The sequence below is a fragment of the Prionailurus bengalensis genome, chromosome B3 (assembly GCF_016509475.1).
Source record: "Prionailurus bengalensis isolate Pbe53 chromosome B3, Fcat_Pben_1.1_paternal_pri, whole genome shotgun sequence".
In the NCBI taxonomy this organism is placed as follows: Eukaryota; Metazoa; Chordata; class Mammalia; order Carnivora; family Felidae; genus Prionailurus; species Prionailurus bengalensis.
The window spans coordinates 3,499,366-3,517,462 of NC_057355.1; the positions used below are offsets into that span (position 1 = coordinate 3,499,366).

Genomic DNA, 18,097 nt, shown 5'->3' on the forward strand with positions numbered 1-18,097 from the left:
CATGGTTCATGAGTTCGAGCCCCACGTTGGGCTCTGTGCTGACAGCTCAGAGCCTAGAGCCTGCTTTAGCTTCTGTGTCTCCCTCTCTCTCTGCTCCCTCCACCACTCATGCTCTATCTCTCTCTCTCTCTCAAAAATAAATAAACATTAAAAAAATTAACAATTTAAAGGGGGTGCACAAATATACCATTCACTGTACATAAAAGTGAGGCTAAGTGAGAACCTACCTTTACCCACTAAATTAAAGTGGACGATGTAGCCAGAATTCCTTGCAAATAACAGGATGGGGGTAACTAGCAAAAGACACCTAAGATCCCACTAGATGGAGGTCCCTGTGATATCTCAGTGCCTACACAGGCTAGGGTACTCTGGAAAGGTTACATAAAGTATAGGTACCACAAATACTATCTCCAAATAAAAGCAAGCCACGAAAATCATAGAAAAGAAATTCATTTAGCAGAAAGGCAATATTCCTTCCCATGAACGCCGTCCAACCATGCTTCCTGTTGATCTTTCAGTATGGAGATACTGACCCAAAGATGCAGTACATCTAGAACAGTGATTCTTACCCAGACAGAAGGGCATTTTTCCCATGGCGATCCAGAACTGAATTAACTAGGGACTTGATCACATTCTGACCAAAAATCCAGATCCCTGTTATTTGGAGTAGAGGGACTCAGAAATAAAACACACACGCACGCATATACATATATCCTTATTTTTTAAAATTTGCTTGTTTAAATTTTTTTAATGTTTGTTTTTGAGAGAGAGCGAGCAGGGGAAGGGCAGAGAGAGGGAGGGAGACACAGAATCCGAAGCAGGCTCCAGGCTCCGTCAGCCTGGACGTCCAGGAGCCGTCAGCACAGAGCCCGACACGGGGCTTGAACTCCCGGACCGCGAGATCGTGACCTGAGCCAAAGTCGGACGTTCAACCGACTGAACCACCCAGGCGCCCCTCTTTTCTGTTATTTCTAATCTGTGGTTAAGTTCACAATTTTATTTTATTTTATTTTTTTTAATTTTTTTTGTTCAACTTTTATTTATTTTTGGGACAGAGAGAGACAGAGCATGAACGGGGGAGGGGCAGAGAGAGAGGGAGACACAGAATCAGAAACAGGCTCCAGGCTCTGAGCCATCAGCCCAGAGCCCGATGCGGGGCTCGAACTCCCGGACCGCGAGATCGTGACCTGGCTGAAGTCGGACGCTTAACCGACTGTGCCACCCAGGCACCCCAAGTTCACAATTTTAGTTATCATATGCTTATGTTCTCGAATTTCCATTTGATGCTATTTCATGGATCCCAGTTCTCTGGTAAGATCCTGTATTTTGTCATCTGTGCGTACCAAACACATTTATTACAGCATTTTTGTTTTGTCGTGTTTTTCAACACTTAGATCCAACAGCTCCAGTACCTGTTTCTATTCTCTTTTTCATCTTGATCCTGTCTCATGGTAAGACTGGTAATTTTATTACATTATGGGCATGATCTATGAAAATCCGTGTAATCTCCAGGGTATTTTAGGGTCTTTTTTAAAGCTTCTTGGAGGCAGATGGAATAGTGACAAATTTTATCACTCAAATTGGGGTTGAGCTCATTCAAGACTAAGTTTTAGTCTTAGCAACATCTAGTCTAATTAGAACTGGTTTTTCCCGTTACTTTTAGGGTACAGTGCTTCAGGGATACCAGCTTATCACTGAGGTGTCTACCAGGGCTTTGAACCCCAATTTTTATGTCCCAGGACCATGAGACTGTCAATAAATCTGCTTACCCTCTCAGCCTCTTTGTAACTGCCTTCTGGCTTGGCTTTTCTACCTCTCATTGCTTAAGAATCAGTGAATGCGTGGATGAAAAATATGGCTCAGATAAAGTCACTTTTCTGCATATTGCTTCCTTTAGGGATCTTAGAATCTCAAGTTCTGAGTCCATGCCTATGTTTACTTCTCAATTTCTGCTTCCCTATTGCCCATCGCTGAGCTGTTAATACCTGCGATAGTTTATATTAGTCCAAAGTGAAGTGAGACAAATAAGAGATAAACAGTGGATTTTCAGAAAGCTGAGTGAATTCAATTTAAAGGCAGGTTTTTTAAATCTAAGAGTATGCCCTGCTTTTAGATGCTAAAATGAAAAGACCCTGATTGTAATTCTTTTTTGAAAAGGCTGTGATGGAAGACCATGGCTGCGTTCTGTTTGTTCCTTGTTGTTTTTGTCCTTATTTAATGAAATAAAAAATTGACAACCTATATCAATTCCAAATATGCTTCTTGTGAAATTTTACAAGTGTCTGAAATTCAAAAGTCTGAGAACCAGATTCTGAATCCTGGCCTACAGATCTACCTCCTTCTTCAATACTGGCCCCTTCTGTTTTCTCCTTTCTCTATTGTTCTCCAAGCATAAAAGCCTCTTTTCATCTCCTGCTCCAGCATTTTTACACATGCTGCTCCCACCCTTTGAATATTTTGTTCCATATCCCTCCCCTATGAGAACGATGAGGGCAGACTTTGTGTTAGCGTCCTTCACAATTGTTAAACTCCTTGCGTACGTCAAGATATAAAAAGGGTCTGGGCAGAAGATATTTGCAAATGACACATCAATAAAAGGGTGAACATCCAAAACATATAAAAACTTACACAACACCAATAAAACCCAAATAATCCAGTTAAAAATGGGCAGAAGACACGAACAGACATTTCTTCATAGAAGACATCCAGATGGCCAACGGACACGTGGAAAGAAGTTCAACATCGCTCATCATCAGGGAAATGCAAATCAAAACCACAATAGATACCACCTCACACCTTTCAGAATGCCTAAAATCAACAACACAGGAAACAACAAGTGTTGGCAAGAATGTGGAGAAAAAGGAACACTTGTGCACTGTTGGTGGGAATGCAAACTGGTGCAGCCGCTGTGGAAAACAGTGTGGAGGCTCCTCAAAAAATTGTAAAAAATGTAAAATAGAACTACCATAGTATCTGGTCATTCCATGCTGGGTATTTACCCAAAGAAATGAAAATACTAATACTAATTTGAAAAGGTACATATGCACCCCTATGTTTACTGCAGTATTTACAATAGCCAAATTATGGAAGCAGCCCAAGTGTCCATTGAGGGATGAGCAGATAAAGAAGATTTGGTACACACACACACACACACACACACACACACACACTGGAATAGTACTCATCCATCGAGAAGAATGAGATTCTTCCCATTTGGAACAGCAGGGATGGATCTTGAGGGTATGATGTTAAGTGAAATAAGTCCGTCAGAGAAAGACAAATACCGTTTAAGAAACAAACCAAAACCCAGACTCTTAACTATAGAGATGACCACCAGAGGTGGATGGGGGTTGGGGGAAATAAGTCAAGGCGATTAAGAACACACTTACCCTGATGAGCACTAAGTAATGTACAGAATTGCTGAGTCCCTATACTGTACCTCTAAACTAATACAACTATACGTTAGCTAACTGGAATTTAGACAGATATGCAGACAGATAAATTTTTAAAAGGGTCCGGTGCTTGGAGACAGAAAGATCAGTGGAGGATTATAGATAGAGTGGAAAGATTTCTGAAGCGTTGAGAAATCCTACCTTTCCCTCTGCCCCACCAAGAAAGAGAAGGGATGAGGCCTTCAATCTGCTAACCCCAAATCAAGGGGGAGAAATGTTAGGGACAGCACTTACAGAGTTCAATCTGTACCTCCGGCCGTTGGTTGGTGGCTAATCCATACCTGAGAAATTTAAGGGCAGAGAGACTGGCCGCAGCACCTGTGTACGGAGAGTAGCTGTTGCCGCACCGGCTCACTGAGCTTCGAGAGTTCATTTAGCGAAGTTGGCAAGACGGTTTCAGGTGAGCCAGACGCGGGCCGCGTGCGACACAGGCAGCATGGCGCTGTCTCAGGAACCTACCAAGATGGCCGCCAAGGGGTGAGGATAGACATCAACAGGAAGAAGCCTGGAGGGTGCCCAGCTGTCCAAGAGCCGAAGAAGGAGCAGTATTAGCAAGACGGGGTTGTGAACACACATCTGGAGGGAACTGCTGCCAAGACAGGCCAAGGGACTGGGGGCAAAGGGGACACGGCGTCTCAGAGAAATCCATCCAAGTGTTCACAACAGAAGCAGCCAGCTTTAAACACCTGCAGAAGCAGAGAGCACCGAGGCCCGCTCGCTATAGTCAAGGCAGACCTCTCCTCTCCTGTTGCTGTCCTCATCCCAAATTTCCCTTCCTGGAAGGTGCAGAAAAGACAGAAGAAACTCGGCCACCTCCCTTCCTTATCTGACGCGTTCAATGATCAGCTGGCCCCAGTTAGGAGAGCGAAGATGCAAATCCACACACACGGAGATAGATCAATTACCAAAATTATATTCCCAAGTCAAGGTTCTTTTTTAATTAATAAAATAATCAACGAATAAATGAGCATTTTGGTTGTATGACAATAGAATTAAAGTGGTCATTCATGGTCGTTAATATATTCCCCCAATTGTTTTTAACAAACAAAAGTGCACTTAAAAAAAAAAAAGGACAGGGGCACCTGGGTGGCTCAGTTGGTTAAGCATCTGACTTCGGCTCAGGTCATGATCTCATGCCTCATGAGTTCGAGCCCTGCGTCAGGCTCTGTGCTGACAGCTCGGAGCCTGGAACCTGCTTCGGATTCTGTGTCTCCCTCTCTCTCTGCCCTTCCCCTGCTCTCTCTCTCTCAAAAATAAATAAACATTAAAAAAAATTTTTTTAAAAAGGACAAACACAAATAATCCCCACTCCTTTCCCATCCAAACCCCATCACTGAATGCAAATTATTCAGACCCCCAGATTTGGAGGCCACAGAGTGGAGCCAAAGTCCTACCTTCCACACATCAGACTCTAGGCTGGAAACTTCTCCCCCAGGTGACTGAACGGCAGTGGGAAAAATCTTATCCCACACATGAGAAGTCCCTCCCTGACCCCTGCCCACAGGCCTACGGCCCTCCTACTGCAGACCTCACCGGCATCAATACGCGCCAAACAGCACATACCCTACCATCCCTGCACAGTGCACGACGCACTCAGAGTAACAGAGCCTTCGTTTCCTCCCCACGTCAACAGCAAGGGGGTGTAGGTACGCCAATCTCTCTGTGCAAAACTAATCCCTAGATTTCAGTTCTGCAACCACGCACTTAGGGTCAATGCTCGGAGCGGGAACTCAGCCTGGGGGCAGTGACACCGACAGTGCCCCCAATAGCCTTCCCCTGCTGTCCGACGGTGGACTAAGCATCCTCCTTCTCCAAGGCCACATCACAATCTCCCAGTTGCCCCGCTGTGCACTGTCTCAAGAAAACTGCAGGACGTATGTGGTCACTCTTTAATATCCCATAAAACAGCAACATCAACAAAACCCTGCTTGAGCCAGACACAGGATGCTCTCCCTGCATTTCTGATCTACACCTTGACACTATTCAGGGAACGTCAAGTTACCCCTCTGCCTGACAATATCCCAAATCTGATGATGGCTGCCATAATCCTGGAGCCTTCCTTTGGTCTAGGAGCAGGACATCAGGTTCCATCAACCTGGGGCTCTGTCTTCTCTGAGAGCCGAGATGAATTCTTGGCTGGGACTTAAACTGCCCTATGAAGGGTTACCTCAAATTGTCTCAGACGCAGTGATGACTATGGGCTTCTTACAAACTTAATGTGTTTTTTTTTAAGAAGCCAATCTTATATTTTAACACGTTATTTAATATAAGCATACCTACGGTGTGAAAACAGAACTTGCTTTACCTTTTTAATGGATGGGATGCTCAGAGAAAGTGAACAAGAAATGAATTAAAAGTGAAATAACTCAAGGGTGGCACCCAAAAGACTCGAGCCATTATCCCTAATCTTGACAATGTGGGGCCAGTAACTTAACACGCCAGGCCTTCCCTCCTGCAAAGCTTAAAGCGCCTAGTGCCCCAGGCTCCTTTGAGCTGGGGGTCTCACGTGGATGGACTATGGCCACACTCGTGAAAATGGGACCATTACTATTTAACTATGGTAACTTGAGGATAACTAATATTTACACACAGCAGATATCACATCACCATCAAAGTACCTTCCGAGGCCGGAAGCCGAGCTGTCTCGCCAGCCCCACCCTTCAAAGACCCTGACATCCCACAACCAGCCCCCACTTACCTCCCCGTCAGACACCTCCGCAGAGAGTATGATGCCCCTCCCCCACAAGTCCGGGAGCAGTCACTCCAGCTGCCCCAAGCATCCCAGTTGGTGTCTTTGTCTTCCTCGGCCCGAGCATTTCTTGAGGTCTAGAACGTGAAAAAGAAAACACGATACACTGTAGACAAATACGCTAGAAATATTCCAAAGCTTCCCCAGTTTTCCCAGAGTCTTATTCTAAGCTGTTCACAGAGACCAAATTTGCCTAAAGATGCTTTGCCTTGATGACTACATTAACACACACACACACACACACACACACACACACACACACACACGGTAGTTTTATATGGAAACTAGTGGCATGTGAGTATTTTTCCACCTTATGAAGGTTTGGTCCAGGAAGCTTCTAAGCTCAGTTTTATTTTTTTTAATGTTTGTTTATTTTTAGAGAGAGAGAGAAAGTGTGCACGCACATGCACGCATGAGCAGGGCAGGGGCAGAGAGAGGGAGAGAGAGAGAATCTCAAGCAGCCTCCACACTCAGTACAGAGCCTGATGCAGGGCTCAATCCCATGACCATGGGATCACGACCTGAGCTGTCATCAAGGGTCGGATGCTCCACCAACTGAGCTACCCAGGTGCCTCTCTAAGCTCAGTTTTAAGTCTGAAATTTTATCATTCGAAAATTTAAATAGATTAAATCATGTTTTATAACCTACACAGCAGGGTCACACCTTGCACCTAACACTTTCTCACCACTGAAATTCTGAGTTGCCTATCCATCAGACAGACGGGCACCAGCTCCAAGGAAATGCTTCTGCACAAGGATTCGTGGACTCTCTCTCCTGAAAAGGGCTCCATCCCAAGAAAACAAAGTAAACAAAGCCTTGGGGATCCAAGAAAACAGAGAAGGGCCCATTATGAATACATTTTGGTTTACTTAGTCTTCTGGAGTTGCCATTGTTGACTTATATTGGAATACTCTGGAGAAAAGAGGAGAGTTAGAAGTTAAAAATATATAGACATACGTAAATGTAGCTGTGAAAAGAAATGATGTGCAATGCTTACATAAAGTTACAAAACTTTACTAAAGGGCCTACGGTAGGCTCCACAGAATAAGCGGAGAAATGTACCATGGTCCTAAATGGATAAACTTGGTACTGTGAAATGTTAATTCTCTCCAAATTAATCTATAAATGTATAACAACTCCAATCAAAATCCCCAAGAGAACCTTCTTGGAACCCACCAAAATGATTCCAAAGTTCATCTAGTGGAATAAATGTCTATACGAGCCAAGACAAAAACTGTAAAAGAAGGGAAATTGGAGGGAAATTGCCTCAATTAAGAGTAGAGAACTGGCATAGCAATAAGCATTTGAAATCTATTAAATTAAAAAAAGGGTTGGGGGGGGGGGTGAGGGCGTCCAGAAGCAGACTCAAATAGAAGGACATAGGATGGGACCACACGTCAACGTGAAGGTATTTAAAAACAACACAAAAACCATAGATGACTCATTCACAAAATACCCAAAAATGACTTCCAGATATATGAGAAATTTTTATTAAAAACACTCGGACTATAAAATACTAGAAATATTATAGATTAACAGTCGTAGAGACTTGACGTAGACAAGACCATCCTAGATAGGTCAACAAAAGTAGAAACCACAAAGGAAAAGGCAGGAAGGTTTAATCACACTAAAATGCGAACACACAAGGCCTTTCCTGTCTCTTCACCTTCAGATAAAGGTGCGTGTATGTGAGCACGCCCACAAAATGCATAAAGTACAAGTATACGGGCTGCAAGAAAGACAGTCACCTGCCTCTGAGAATGGAGAATGTGGGGCTAGGAGCCAAGGCTGTTCACGGAAGACACAGAAGGGATGCTGACTGAATGTCTTCTATCCCCTACACCCTCATAAAAGATCTGAAGCCAATATGACAAAACCTTACATCTGATGAAGCCATGTAGTGTTATAACAGATATTAGCTGTATCTGAACTTGCAATTTTTTTTTGAAATACCTTTTTAAAAAAAAATTTTTTTTTAATGGAGGGGGTAAAAGATAATCCTCAGAGCACAGTATAAGTCTCTGTCACTCTTCATACAGGTAACCAGGTATCTGCATTGAGAAAGAAGTGAGTTAATTAAAATGTTTGCCGTGGCCACTTCCGGGATCAAGGACTCTGGAGGATTTTGTCCTCTTTTGTTTTTATTTCTCTGCATTTTGCAAACAAAAAAACAAAAAAAAAATTTTAAAGCAAACACTTTCAAACTTGAATTAAATGCAGGCAGTCAAACGAACAAAGAACACATCCTGCTGACAGGCAGAAAAGTTCAAGTCAGGGGGAATTTAACAGGGAAGCCCTAAGTCACAGTCAATGAACACTTATGAAGGCAACCCTAATGCTAATAAACCACAGCGTACAGCTGAACGAGACACTGCCCAGGCTTCCTCAAGCCCTTAGGCCACATGACCTCATCCGACCAGAAAAAAAAAATTTTTAAATTAAGAGGGGGATCTGTAGAAAGGACTTTCAAAACTGAAATGAAATAATGAAGCAAGGTGGGAGGAGGGGTTCCCAATAACTTCCACCGAAGACTCACCAGTCAGTGGATTTCATGGCTTTCTGCCAAGCTACCTATTTATAGCACAGCAAGAAGCCCTACTAGAGGCAATATTTCAGGAACAGTCAAGTGAAAGGAAAGGATATATATCTGGCAACTGATCAAATCTGTCATCACGAATAAGGGCTAATTAAACCCATACTATTTACTGTTCTAATTAGATCACTGTTCAGTTCAATTTTCTACACTAAACGTCACCAAATGGAGCTGTGTCCTGTCTGTAACATAACATAAAATAAAGTTTTAATTCATAAAAAACACAGTCAGTTTAATGCATTCATCTGGACGTTTAGGTTGGTGAGTCCAAACCATTTAGGCAAGCGTTTAAAATACACACAGCTGAAATTGATTTTTCATTTTGTCACTCGATCTACCGATAGGTTGAATGTGAAAAGTTGAAAAACATCATCATATATATTTTTAAATGAAAGTTGAGAGTTCTTTGCAATATTGTTTTAATTTGTTTTTATTCCCACCATCCCATCTGTTCGGTTTATAGTTAGAGTCCGGTTTGTTTCCATAACTTCTCCACCTTTACTTACAAGAAAAAAAAAATCTGGATTCTAGAATAACTAAAATAGACATGTTATAAATGCAGGCATTCGGTTTCTCTGGTTGGGTAAGAGATTTTCCCCCTAAGAAAACAGAAAATCACATGTCAAGAGGGGTCCTTGAGTTTTTCTCCTGTCCTTGACTGTGAAGATGAAGTTGGGATTTTGCTCTGAAACCCCAGCGCCCAGCCGGCTAGCCAGGCTTCCCTGTTCACGTACTCGTTCTGACCCAGACAGCAGCAAGAGCATCCCTATTTCTACCTGGATCCCGCCACTCCCCACTGATGCTGGGAGCATGAAGACAGCACAAACGTTCGGAAAAAAGCCCTGTTGTGGCAGGACAAAGGCCACCTGGGTCCTTCCTGGACATTTACGTCCGTGTGTTCGTCCTCACAGCAACACCGAACCTCTTTCCTGGACCCCATGGCCTCCCAGAGCAGGGGACAGAGGGCCCCCACCCACCTCCACACAACAGCCCTCCCCAAGTGTTCTCAAGCCATCTCGTGCCTTCAACCACCCCAGCTCTTCCGTCGATATTTTCTCCGCACACACTTACGTTTGTACATTTTCAGTCTTAAAATGCAGAGTCCAGAATACAGCACTGTATCTGAAAATAACACAGACTAAGCACTGCCCCACTCTCCAGCTTTCTTCCAGTAAAATCTGAGTTCCTTCCTTCCTTCCTTCCTTCCTTCCTTCCTTCCTTCCTTCCTTCCTTCCCTCCCCTCTTCCTTCATTCCTTCCCTCCCTCCCTTCCTCCTTCCTTCCCTCCTCTTTCCTTCTTTTTCCTTCCTTCCCTCCCTTCATTCCTTCCTTCCTTACCTCCCTCCTTCCTTCCTTCTTCAGTCACACCGCTTCTTGGATCTCCTCAAAGAGGCCGTATCACATAATGGTTAAAAGCTGTGCAATCTTGGACCCGTTTCTTAACCCTTGTAAAACTCATCTATAAAACGGAGATGATAACCTTCACCCCAGCAAGATTTAAATAAAATAGCACATATATAACGAACCACACATCATCTCAATAAACGTAATAAGTGAATGTCCTGATACGCGTAAGCTGTTATCCTGCAAAAGCACATCTTTTTCAAAGCAGCCACAGCAGGGCCAGCTCGCCCCCGTTTTTACTCCTGCAAGCCTTAACATTAATCACTGCTGAATTTCCTCTTGTTGCTTTTGGCCCAGAACACCGGCCTGTGGAGATCTGTTGGAATCCTGATCCTGTCACCCGTCTCTGAGCCATTTCGCTCAGCTTCGCAGCTTCCATGTTCCGCCCAAGTCCCCGATAAATGTGCTGGCCATAGCTTCCTAATCTTACAGAATTCCACTAATGCATATTTCTGCCTTTTTTTTTTAAACAGTAAGCAGACCATAATGCCAAGTAAGCGGCCAAACTAATCAGCCTTGGAATCTGTGAACACAGTTTAATGTTACAGTGAAAATACGAAACAATACCAATCGCCATGATCAAATATGAGGAGGCGGAAGAAGGGGAGGGGAGGGGAGGGAAGAAACCTGCCATCAGGGGACCTAGATCAGGTGGGGCCCATGTCCCTGGGCTGAGTGTGGTGGTGAGCCTCCCGAGAGAAGGGGCATTTGTCAGCCCCAGCTCTGAGACTCAGTGACGGTAAAATCTGACTGCTGGAGAGCAGATCCATGTTTGGCCTGACGGTCACCCCGAAGAGGCAGCCTCTCCCCCCACATCTCCATACACTGTCTTGCCTAATTATCTAAAGCCCATGTTGCGAGTACGCTACAAGCCATTGGCTGAACCCTATCTATAGGTTTCTACCCCCAGAAAGTACTGCTTGTCTGCGCTTTCCCTGCAGTCCTTGTAACCTTCTCACAAACCCTCCAGGGGGGTACTACCAGCCCCCTCTGACAGGTGAGCAACTGTGGCCTGGAGAACCACATGTCGGGTGTCACAGGGGGAGCCCAGGGGGAACCCCCTTCTGTTTGACCCTGGCAAGCCTGCGTGTTCTTCACGGATGCCCCGCTGCGTTTGTGACCAGGAACCCAATGAATCCAGCAGCCGCCCTACCGTCACTCGCAGTGAGAGCACCTGCTGCAGTGGCCCTCCTGACCACGGCACTCCCCTGCGGTGGACATGCTGCTGTGGCCCCACCTGACCACAGAGCTCCCCTGCTATTTCAGTGCAGACTCTCTTTTTTCCTCTGTGTTTTGAGCAGAACTGTGCTTCTGTTTCTCGTATTTGATCGTATCTAGGTTATTTCACGAGCGACACACATTCTTAACATGCTCACGACCCAGACACATTTGTTAATTTCCCACACACAAACAGAGATGGAAGCTTCTGATGCTCGAGACATGGTGTCCCCAGAGGACCAGCCTGGACGGGTCACAGGGCAGCCAGGCAGCAGGTGACAGACCCTGGAGGGACGTGGTGATGCAGAATCAGCCGTCGGGCTTCGACAGCGACAGACACAGGAGCCCAGAGCGAGGAGACTGACGAAGAAGCAGTGCTACCCCGTTAAGGACATGCGCTTTCCAAGGATGCACCAATTCTGCTGTTCCAAGCACCCCTTCCACCTCTGTCTTGCAACATGATTGCAAGTGTGGTCTTAATTTCATCTCTATTTTGGAACTGTGATAGAATTACAATGCTTGCCGATTTTTTTCCTTCTGCTCATCTATATTTCCCCATTTTATACAGTGAACATGTACAGTTTATGCAATAAAACACCCAATAAAAGTTCTTTTTTTTTTTTAAGGTGGAGGGGGAACCACTAAAAGGAAACCTATAGAAACGCATCCAGAGAAGTAAACTGTGCCTTGTGCTGTTTGGTTAAAACTATCAGGCTTAGAGATCTCTTAGGAAATCATATTTTCCTACGTGAAGCTATAGCTGGGGAATATTTTTGGATGAAAAATTCAAAAGAGATATTGTTTACTCATTATATAATAGGACTGGTAAAAGCCAAGAGTATTGCAGGAATAAGTGTGTTCACAATCTCATAAAGACTCGAGGACTCCTTGCCTTTCTTGGATCTCCATGCATAAATCAAATCATAAAATATTTTCCTGACAAGTCCTTAAATCTGAGAGTTATAATGAACAGTACAGTCCTAACCAGTCTTGCAAAAATGTTAGTAATTAAACACAGATTTCACATATAAGGTCACTTATTGGAAATGCTATATTGACAGCTCCATATTAAAAACAACCCAAAATAAAGTAAGTTCCACTGGGATATTACTTCCCAGACATCAAATAAATGTTCATTCCAATGTGACCACAAAGGTTATTTAAGGAGATCTCAAATGACCCAGATTTTGTTAACAGTAAATACATTCTTTCAGGTTAATGTGACCTTAAGGTCTTTAACAACAAAAATCTTTAAAATACATAAATTAGGTAAATGACATAAAAATGCCACTCAAGCTGTCACACAGACTCAACAATTCAATTCAGCCAGAATATATTAAACATGGACACATCTAAAGCGGTGTGCGAGGCACTATTGAGAAACGCTCCATAACCCTGTATCTCCCCTCTCCCTTTTCAGCCCTTTGGACCCTCTACTGAAAAATGTATCCAGTAGTCCCCCCTTATCCATGGGGGATACGTTTCAAGACCCCAGGTAGATGCCTCAAACCACAGACAGTACTGAACCCTCGATGTACGATATTTTCCCTCTACATACATACCTATGATGAAATTTAATTTATAAGTTAGGCACAGTAAGAAATGAATAACAATAAGTCGTAATGAAATAGAATGATTATAACAATACACGGTAATAAAAGTTATGTGAATGCAGCCTCTCCCAAAATATCTTCTTGTTCTCGCTCCCCTTTTCTTCTTGTGATGATGTGAGATGACAGGATGCCTACCTGAGGAGAGGAAGGGAGGTGAAAGATGTGGGCGTGTGATGCAGTTTGGGGTGCTATTGGCCTTCTGGTGTTGGGTCAGAAGGAGGATCGTCTCCCTCAGGGTGATGCTGTGGTTGATCTCCAGTGACCGAAACCACAATTGGAGGGGGGAGACTCCTGAATATCCACAACTCATGACCCCGATAGTCAACGACCTCTGGGGTTCGGTTGACCGTTTCCAACAACGTGGCCCTGATTATTTCACCACCTTCTTCAAACCCTTCACCGATCCCTCGGGACACACGTCCTCTATCTCCTGGCTCTCCGCGACCCGCTCTACCTCTTTCTCCAGCCCCCTTTCCACGCCTCGGGCTCACACCACATTCCAAATCCAAGCACACCAAAACTCTCATTGTTCCCCAGACACAAGCACATCTGCGTCCCGTGGCCAACTCCGAAGCGGTACAAAGACCCTCCCGTCTGGCAGCCCTCTCTGCAGGAGACCAGTGAGCGGAGAGCCAGACGGGCTGTCTTCCCTGAGCCTGGGGTCAGTGCGGTCCAGGAGAGCTTCTGAGGAAGCACCTTGCTACCTGGATGGTTCCCGCCAGCCCCAGCACCTGGGAGGCCGCGCACCACCCCCGTCCTGGAACTCCTCACCTCATCTAGCCCCTCCCCCGAGTCAGCCGGGTTCTGTGGGGTCCACCTCCTCGTCCACACCCTCGCCCCAAACTCCTAATTTGGGAGGTGGTTGGACCTCCTGTCTCCCACAAATGTTAGGAAGACTTCCCCAATCAGGGCAGCCAAGGCTTCTCCAAGTGCAGACAAAGGAGCCCCCGCTGGGCACGTCCAGACCCGCGAGAGTGAGGCAGCCCCTAGTAGAGCAGTGTAGTCCCCTGTGTTAGGTGGGAGGACCAGGTCCCAGCGGGGACACCGAGGCCACTCTCAGATGGGGCTCACTCGAGGAGCATCCTAAAAACCCACTGCTTACGAAGGTGTGGACGGGGCACCGGGAAACCCCCTAGCTGTTGCAGCACCCCCCTCCGCCCTGGGGGCCGGTACCGAGCCGGCTCTGTGAATGATGCCCTTCTTGTCATCTGCCTGGGCCTTGCGTGAAAGATGGGGCGAGGGTGGGCGGACGCTGGGCCCAAAGGCTGCCTGAGAGGGGCTAAGGCCTTGGTTAAGAATTACAGCCCACAAGGGGCGCCCGGGTGGCTCAGTCGGTTAAGCGTCTGACTTCGGCTCAGGTCACGATATCACGGTTCATGGGTTCGAGCCCGGCGTCGGGCTCTGTGCTGACAGCTCGGAGCCTGGAGCCCGCTTCGGCTTCTGTGTCTCCCCCTCTCTCTTCTCTAAAATAAATAAACATTAAAAAAAAAAAAAAAAAGAATTACAGCCCACATCAACCCCAAGGTAGGAGCTGAGGAAACAGATACACGGCTCTCCTCCCTCTTGCTAATCCCCTGCAGTCCTCACCCAACTGGCGGCCAGATCTGGCCAGGAGCCAGAGGGCGAGGGAGACCATGGATGCGGTCCCCACAGGCCTGCCTCCTGGGTGGGTGTGGCACATGGTGGCCAGCAGCAGAGAGAAGGCATGGAGGGCAGAGGGAGGCTTTCCAGCACAGTAATTTACTGACTCACTGGAACACTTTTTAAAATTTATTTTATTTATTTTGAGAGAAAGAATGCAAGCAAGGGAGGGGCAGAGAGAGAGAGAGAGAGAAGGAGAGAGAGAATCCCAAGCAGGCTCCACCCTGTCAGCACAGAGCCCGATGCAGGGGCTCGAACTCACAAACCATAAGATCATGATCTGAGCCGAAACCAAGAGTCGAATGCTTAACCGACCGAGCCACCCAGGTGCCCCGACTCACTGGAATGATTTTGAATAGAGAAGAGACTTCGGCAAATGGTTGCTTTGGCAAAATTGCTCTGGTAGGGATGTGGGGGAGGACCGTGGGAAGAGGAGACAAAATGTATTTTTCTTGGGATGAGAACTTTGAAGGTCGACTTTCTTAGACATGAAGCTTTTAGGAGCTTGAATCAATAGGACGTGTCAGCTGCCCAGCCGCAGGGAGAAAGGGGTGCCAGGGCAACTTGGGCTTCCGTACTAAGTGGCTTGTGGTACATGTGAATCTCACACATCTCCAGGCCTCACAACCACCTTCCAACCCCACCCTTGAGGTGAGACTCTCAGTGCCCTCGTGCATAAAACATAAGCAGTGCCTGGATGACGGCTAAGATAAAGGGAGTGAACCGGTGGTCCCAGGAGGAATCTGACTGCATATCTGATTTATTTAACTGTACACTTGATCTTAGCCAAAAGGCCGAGAAGCGATGTGATTTATTTAACTGTAATTGAGTATCTTACCAAAAAAAAAAAAGTACTCATTGGCTAATGTTTAAAAATATGGAGATTTTACATAAAAACCTATACTTCCGACTTCTCAGAGAAAGAAAAGAAGAAATCAATATAGGACCCACATCCCAGCATGGCAACGATTTGAACTAAGCATGGCCGCGTGGGTTTTTTTTTTTTTTCCAAGTATAATCAACATACAGTGTAATAATAGTTTCAGGTGTACAATATAATGATTCGACCCTTCCATACACCACCCTCTGCTCATTACAAGTGGCTCCTTAATCCCCATCACCTATTTCACCCATCTCCCCACCCACCTCCCCTCTGGTGACTAGCAGTGTGTTCTCTGTAGTTAAGAGTCTGTTTCTTAGTATGTCCTTAGCTCTCTTTTTCCTTTGCTCCTTTGTTTCTTAAATTCCATGTATGAGTGAAATCATACGTATCCGTCTTTCTCTGACTGACTTATTTCACTAGCTCCCTCCATGTCATTGCAAATGGCAAGATTTCATTCTTTTTTATAGCTGAGTAACATGCCACTGTAATATATGGGTGACGGAGTGGCTCAGTCAGTTAAGGGTCCTACTCTTGATTTCAGCTCAGGTCATGATCTCACGGTTTGTGAGATCAAGTCCCACGTCAGGCTCCACGCTGACAGCATGGGGCCTGCTTCTGATTCTCTCTCTCTCTCCCACTCTCTCTGACCCTCCCTTCCTCATGCTCACCATCTCTCAAAGTAAACTTAACAAAATATCCCACTGTAATATATATGCCATATCATCTTTATCCATTCATCCATATTTATTGCAACATTATTTACAATAGCCAAGATGTGGCCACATGATTTCTAAAGGGCCCATGACTTCCAATTTGCACAGACCTCACCCAGCCCCTATGAGGATTCACACTATCTTCTTGGCTCCTGGAGGCCAAATGGGGAGCTTGTTGGTGACGAATGACTGTCGGTTTGGAGGTAATCAATAGGCATGTGTATTTATAACTGATGTCAGATTCTTTACAATCTTGCTGCAGAACAACACCACACAAGAAAGTAAGAAACAAGTAAGAAACACAAGTAAAAAGCACAGACACAAATAACTTTAAAATAAAAACAAAGGGCACTTTTTCATCTTCACTGGACAGTGAGTTCAGCAAGGTGCACAGAAGCAGAATGTAAGAAGTTATTCCATGATGCTCGTTGTCTAAACTCTAACTCCCCTTGCACCTGAGGGATTTGTCTCTGGGGTAGTTATATATAAAATATTAGTGTATTTTTTATACTTTTTTTTAATGTTTATTAATTTTTGAGGGAGAGAGAGAGTGAACAGGGGAGGAGCAGAGAGATAGGGAGACAGAATCAGAAGCAGGCTCCAGGCTCTGAACTGTCAGCACAGAGCCCGACACGGGGCTCGAACTCACAAGCCGTGAGATCATGACCTGAGCTGAATTTGGATGCTTAACCAACTGAGCCCCCCAGGTGCCCCCAAAATATTAGTGTATTTTAAGAGCCCAAATAAAAATTCCCAGAGTGTAGACAAATATTTTGGAAGATACTATGCTGGCACCAACACATGAGACACCACGGTCCCCGGGAAGCGCAGGAATCACCCAGGGCCACCTCTCCATCACAACCCCTGCACAATCCTAGATTGTGGATGCAAACATCTAGGTAATGTTTCTCACCAGAAGTGCAATTTTCATGGCTACTGGACAAGTTAAAAAAGAACCGTAACCAGTTCCTTTCCAACTATGTTAAGATACATAAATAAAAATGCCCAAATACTATGACGGCTTTGTTTTGGTTTGTTTTCGTTTTATTTTTTGTTAAAAAACAAACTCCTAAATACAAATGTACTTTACGTGGAGAAAGATTTAGTAAGATACCATCATGAGGCATGTCCAGCACAACATCCGGTAAGACTGACCAGCAAAGAACACTTAATGCTGCCAACTGTAAAAGACTGATGGACAGTCATGGTGGGCTAGGTAATGTGGATCAACATCCCACTGATGGCAGCCAGAAAGGAAAAAATATTCTCTGTGAATGAAATAAAGGCATTTCAGACAAAAACAGAATCATCAGTATCAGACCAGTCTTAAAGGAAATAGTAAAAGGTGATTTTAGGGTTAAAGGAAGCCCGGAAATGCAGAAAGAAATGAAGAATCAAAATCGGAACGGCAAACATGTAAGTAAACCTAAATGGAGAGAAACTGCATAAAACAGCAATTATAATGGCTTATGGGGCTTAAAATATTTATATGTAATCAGGCTACGTGATGACAATGGCGTATGCGTCACAAGAGCGGTAGGTAACAGTCAATATACTGAAAGTCAATATCATCTAGGAAGACGATAAAAGGGCAAATTAACAATTGATTTTGGTAACTCAAGGATACATGTTTTAATCTCTAGCATTACCACTAAAAGAACAGAAAAGAATGATAACTTCCAAATTAATAGATGGGAAAACATACATTAAGGGCACGTACTGAATCAATCCAAGAGAAAGCAAAACGGAGAGAAGAACATAGCTAAGATGAATACATTTAAAAAGCTCAGAGCAAAATGTAAGATTTAATGCAAATATATCAACAACTGTT

General features: G+C 44.8%; 1 protein-coding gene across 1 annotated transcript in view; it reads right to left on the reverse strand.

The window, feature by feature from the left end:
- The window catches only part of ADAMTSL3 (ADAMTS like 3), a 348,695-nt gene that overhangs the window by 238,514 nt on the left and 92,084 nt on the right, over positions 1-18,097 (reverse strand). Inside the window, exon 4 of the mRNA XM_043554621.1 lies at positions 6,151-6,278. Coding sequence (XP_043410556.1) covers positions 6,151-6,278 — 128 coding nt within the window. The remainder of the gene's footprint in view (positions 1-6,150; positions 6,279-18,097) is intronic.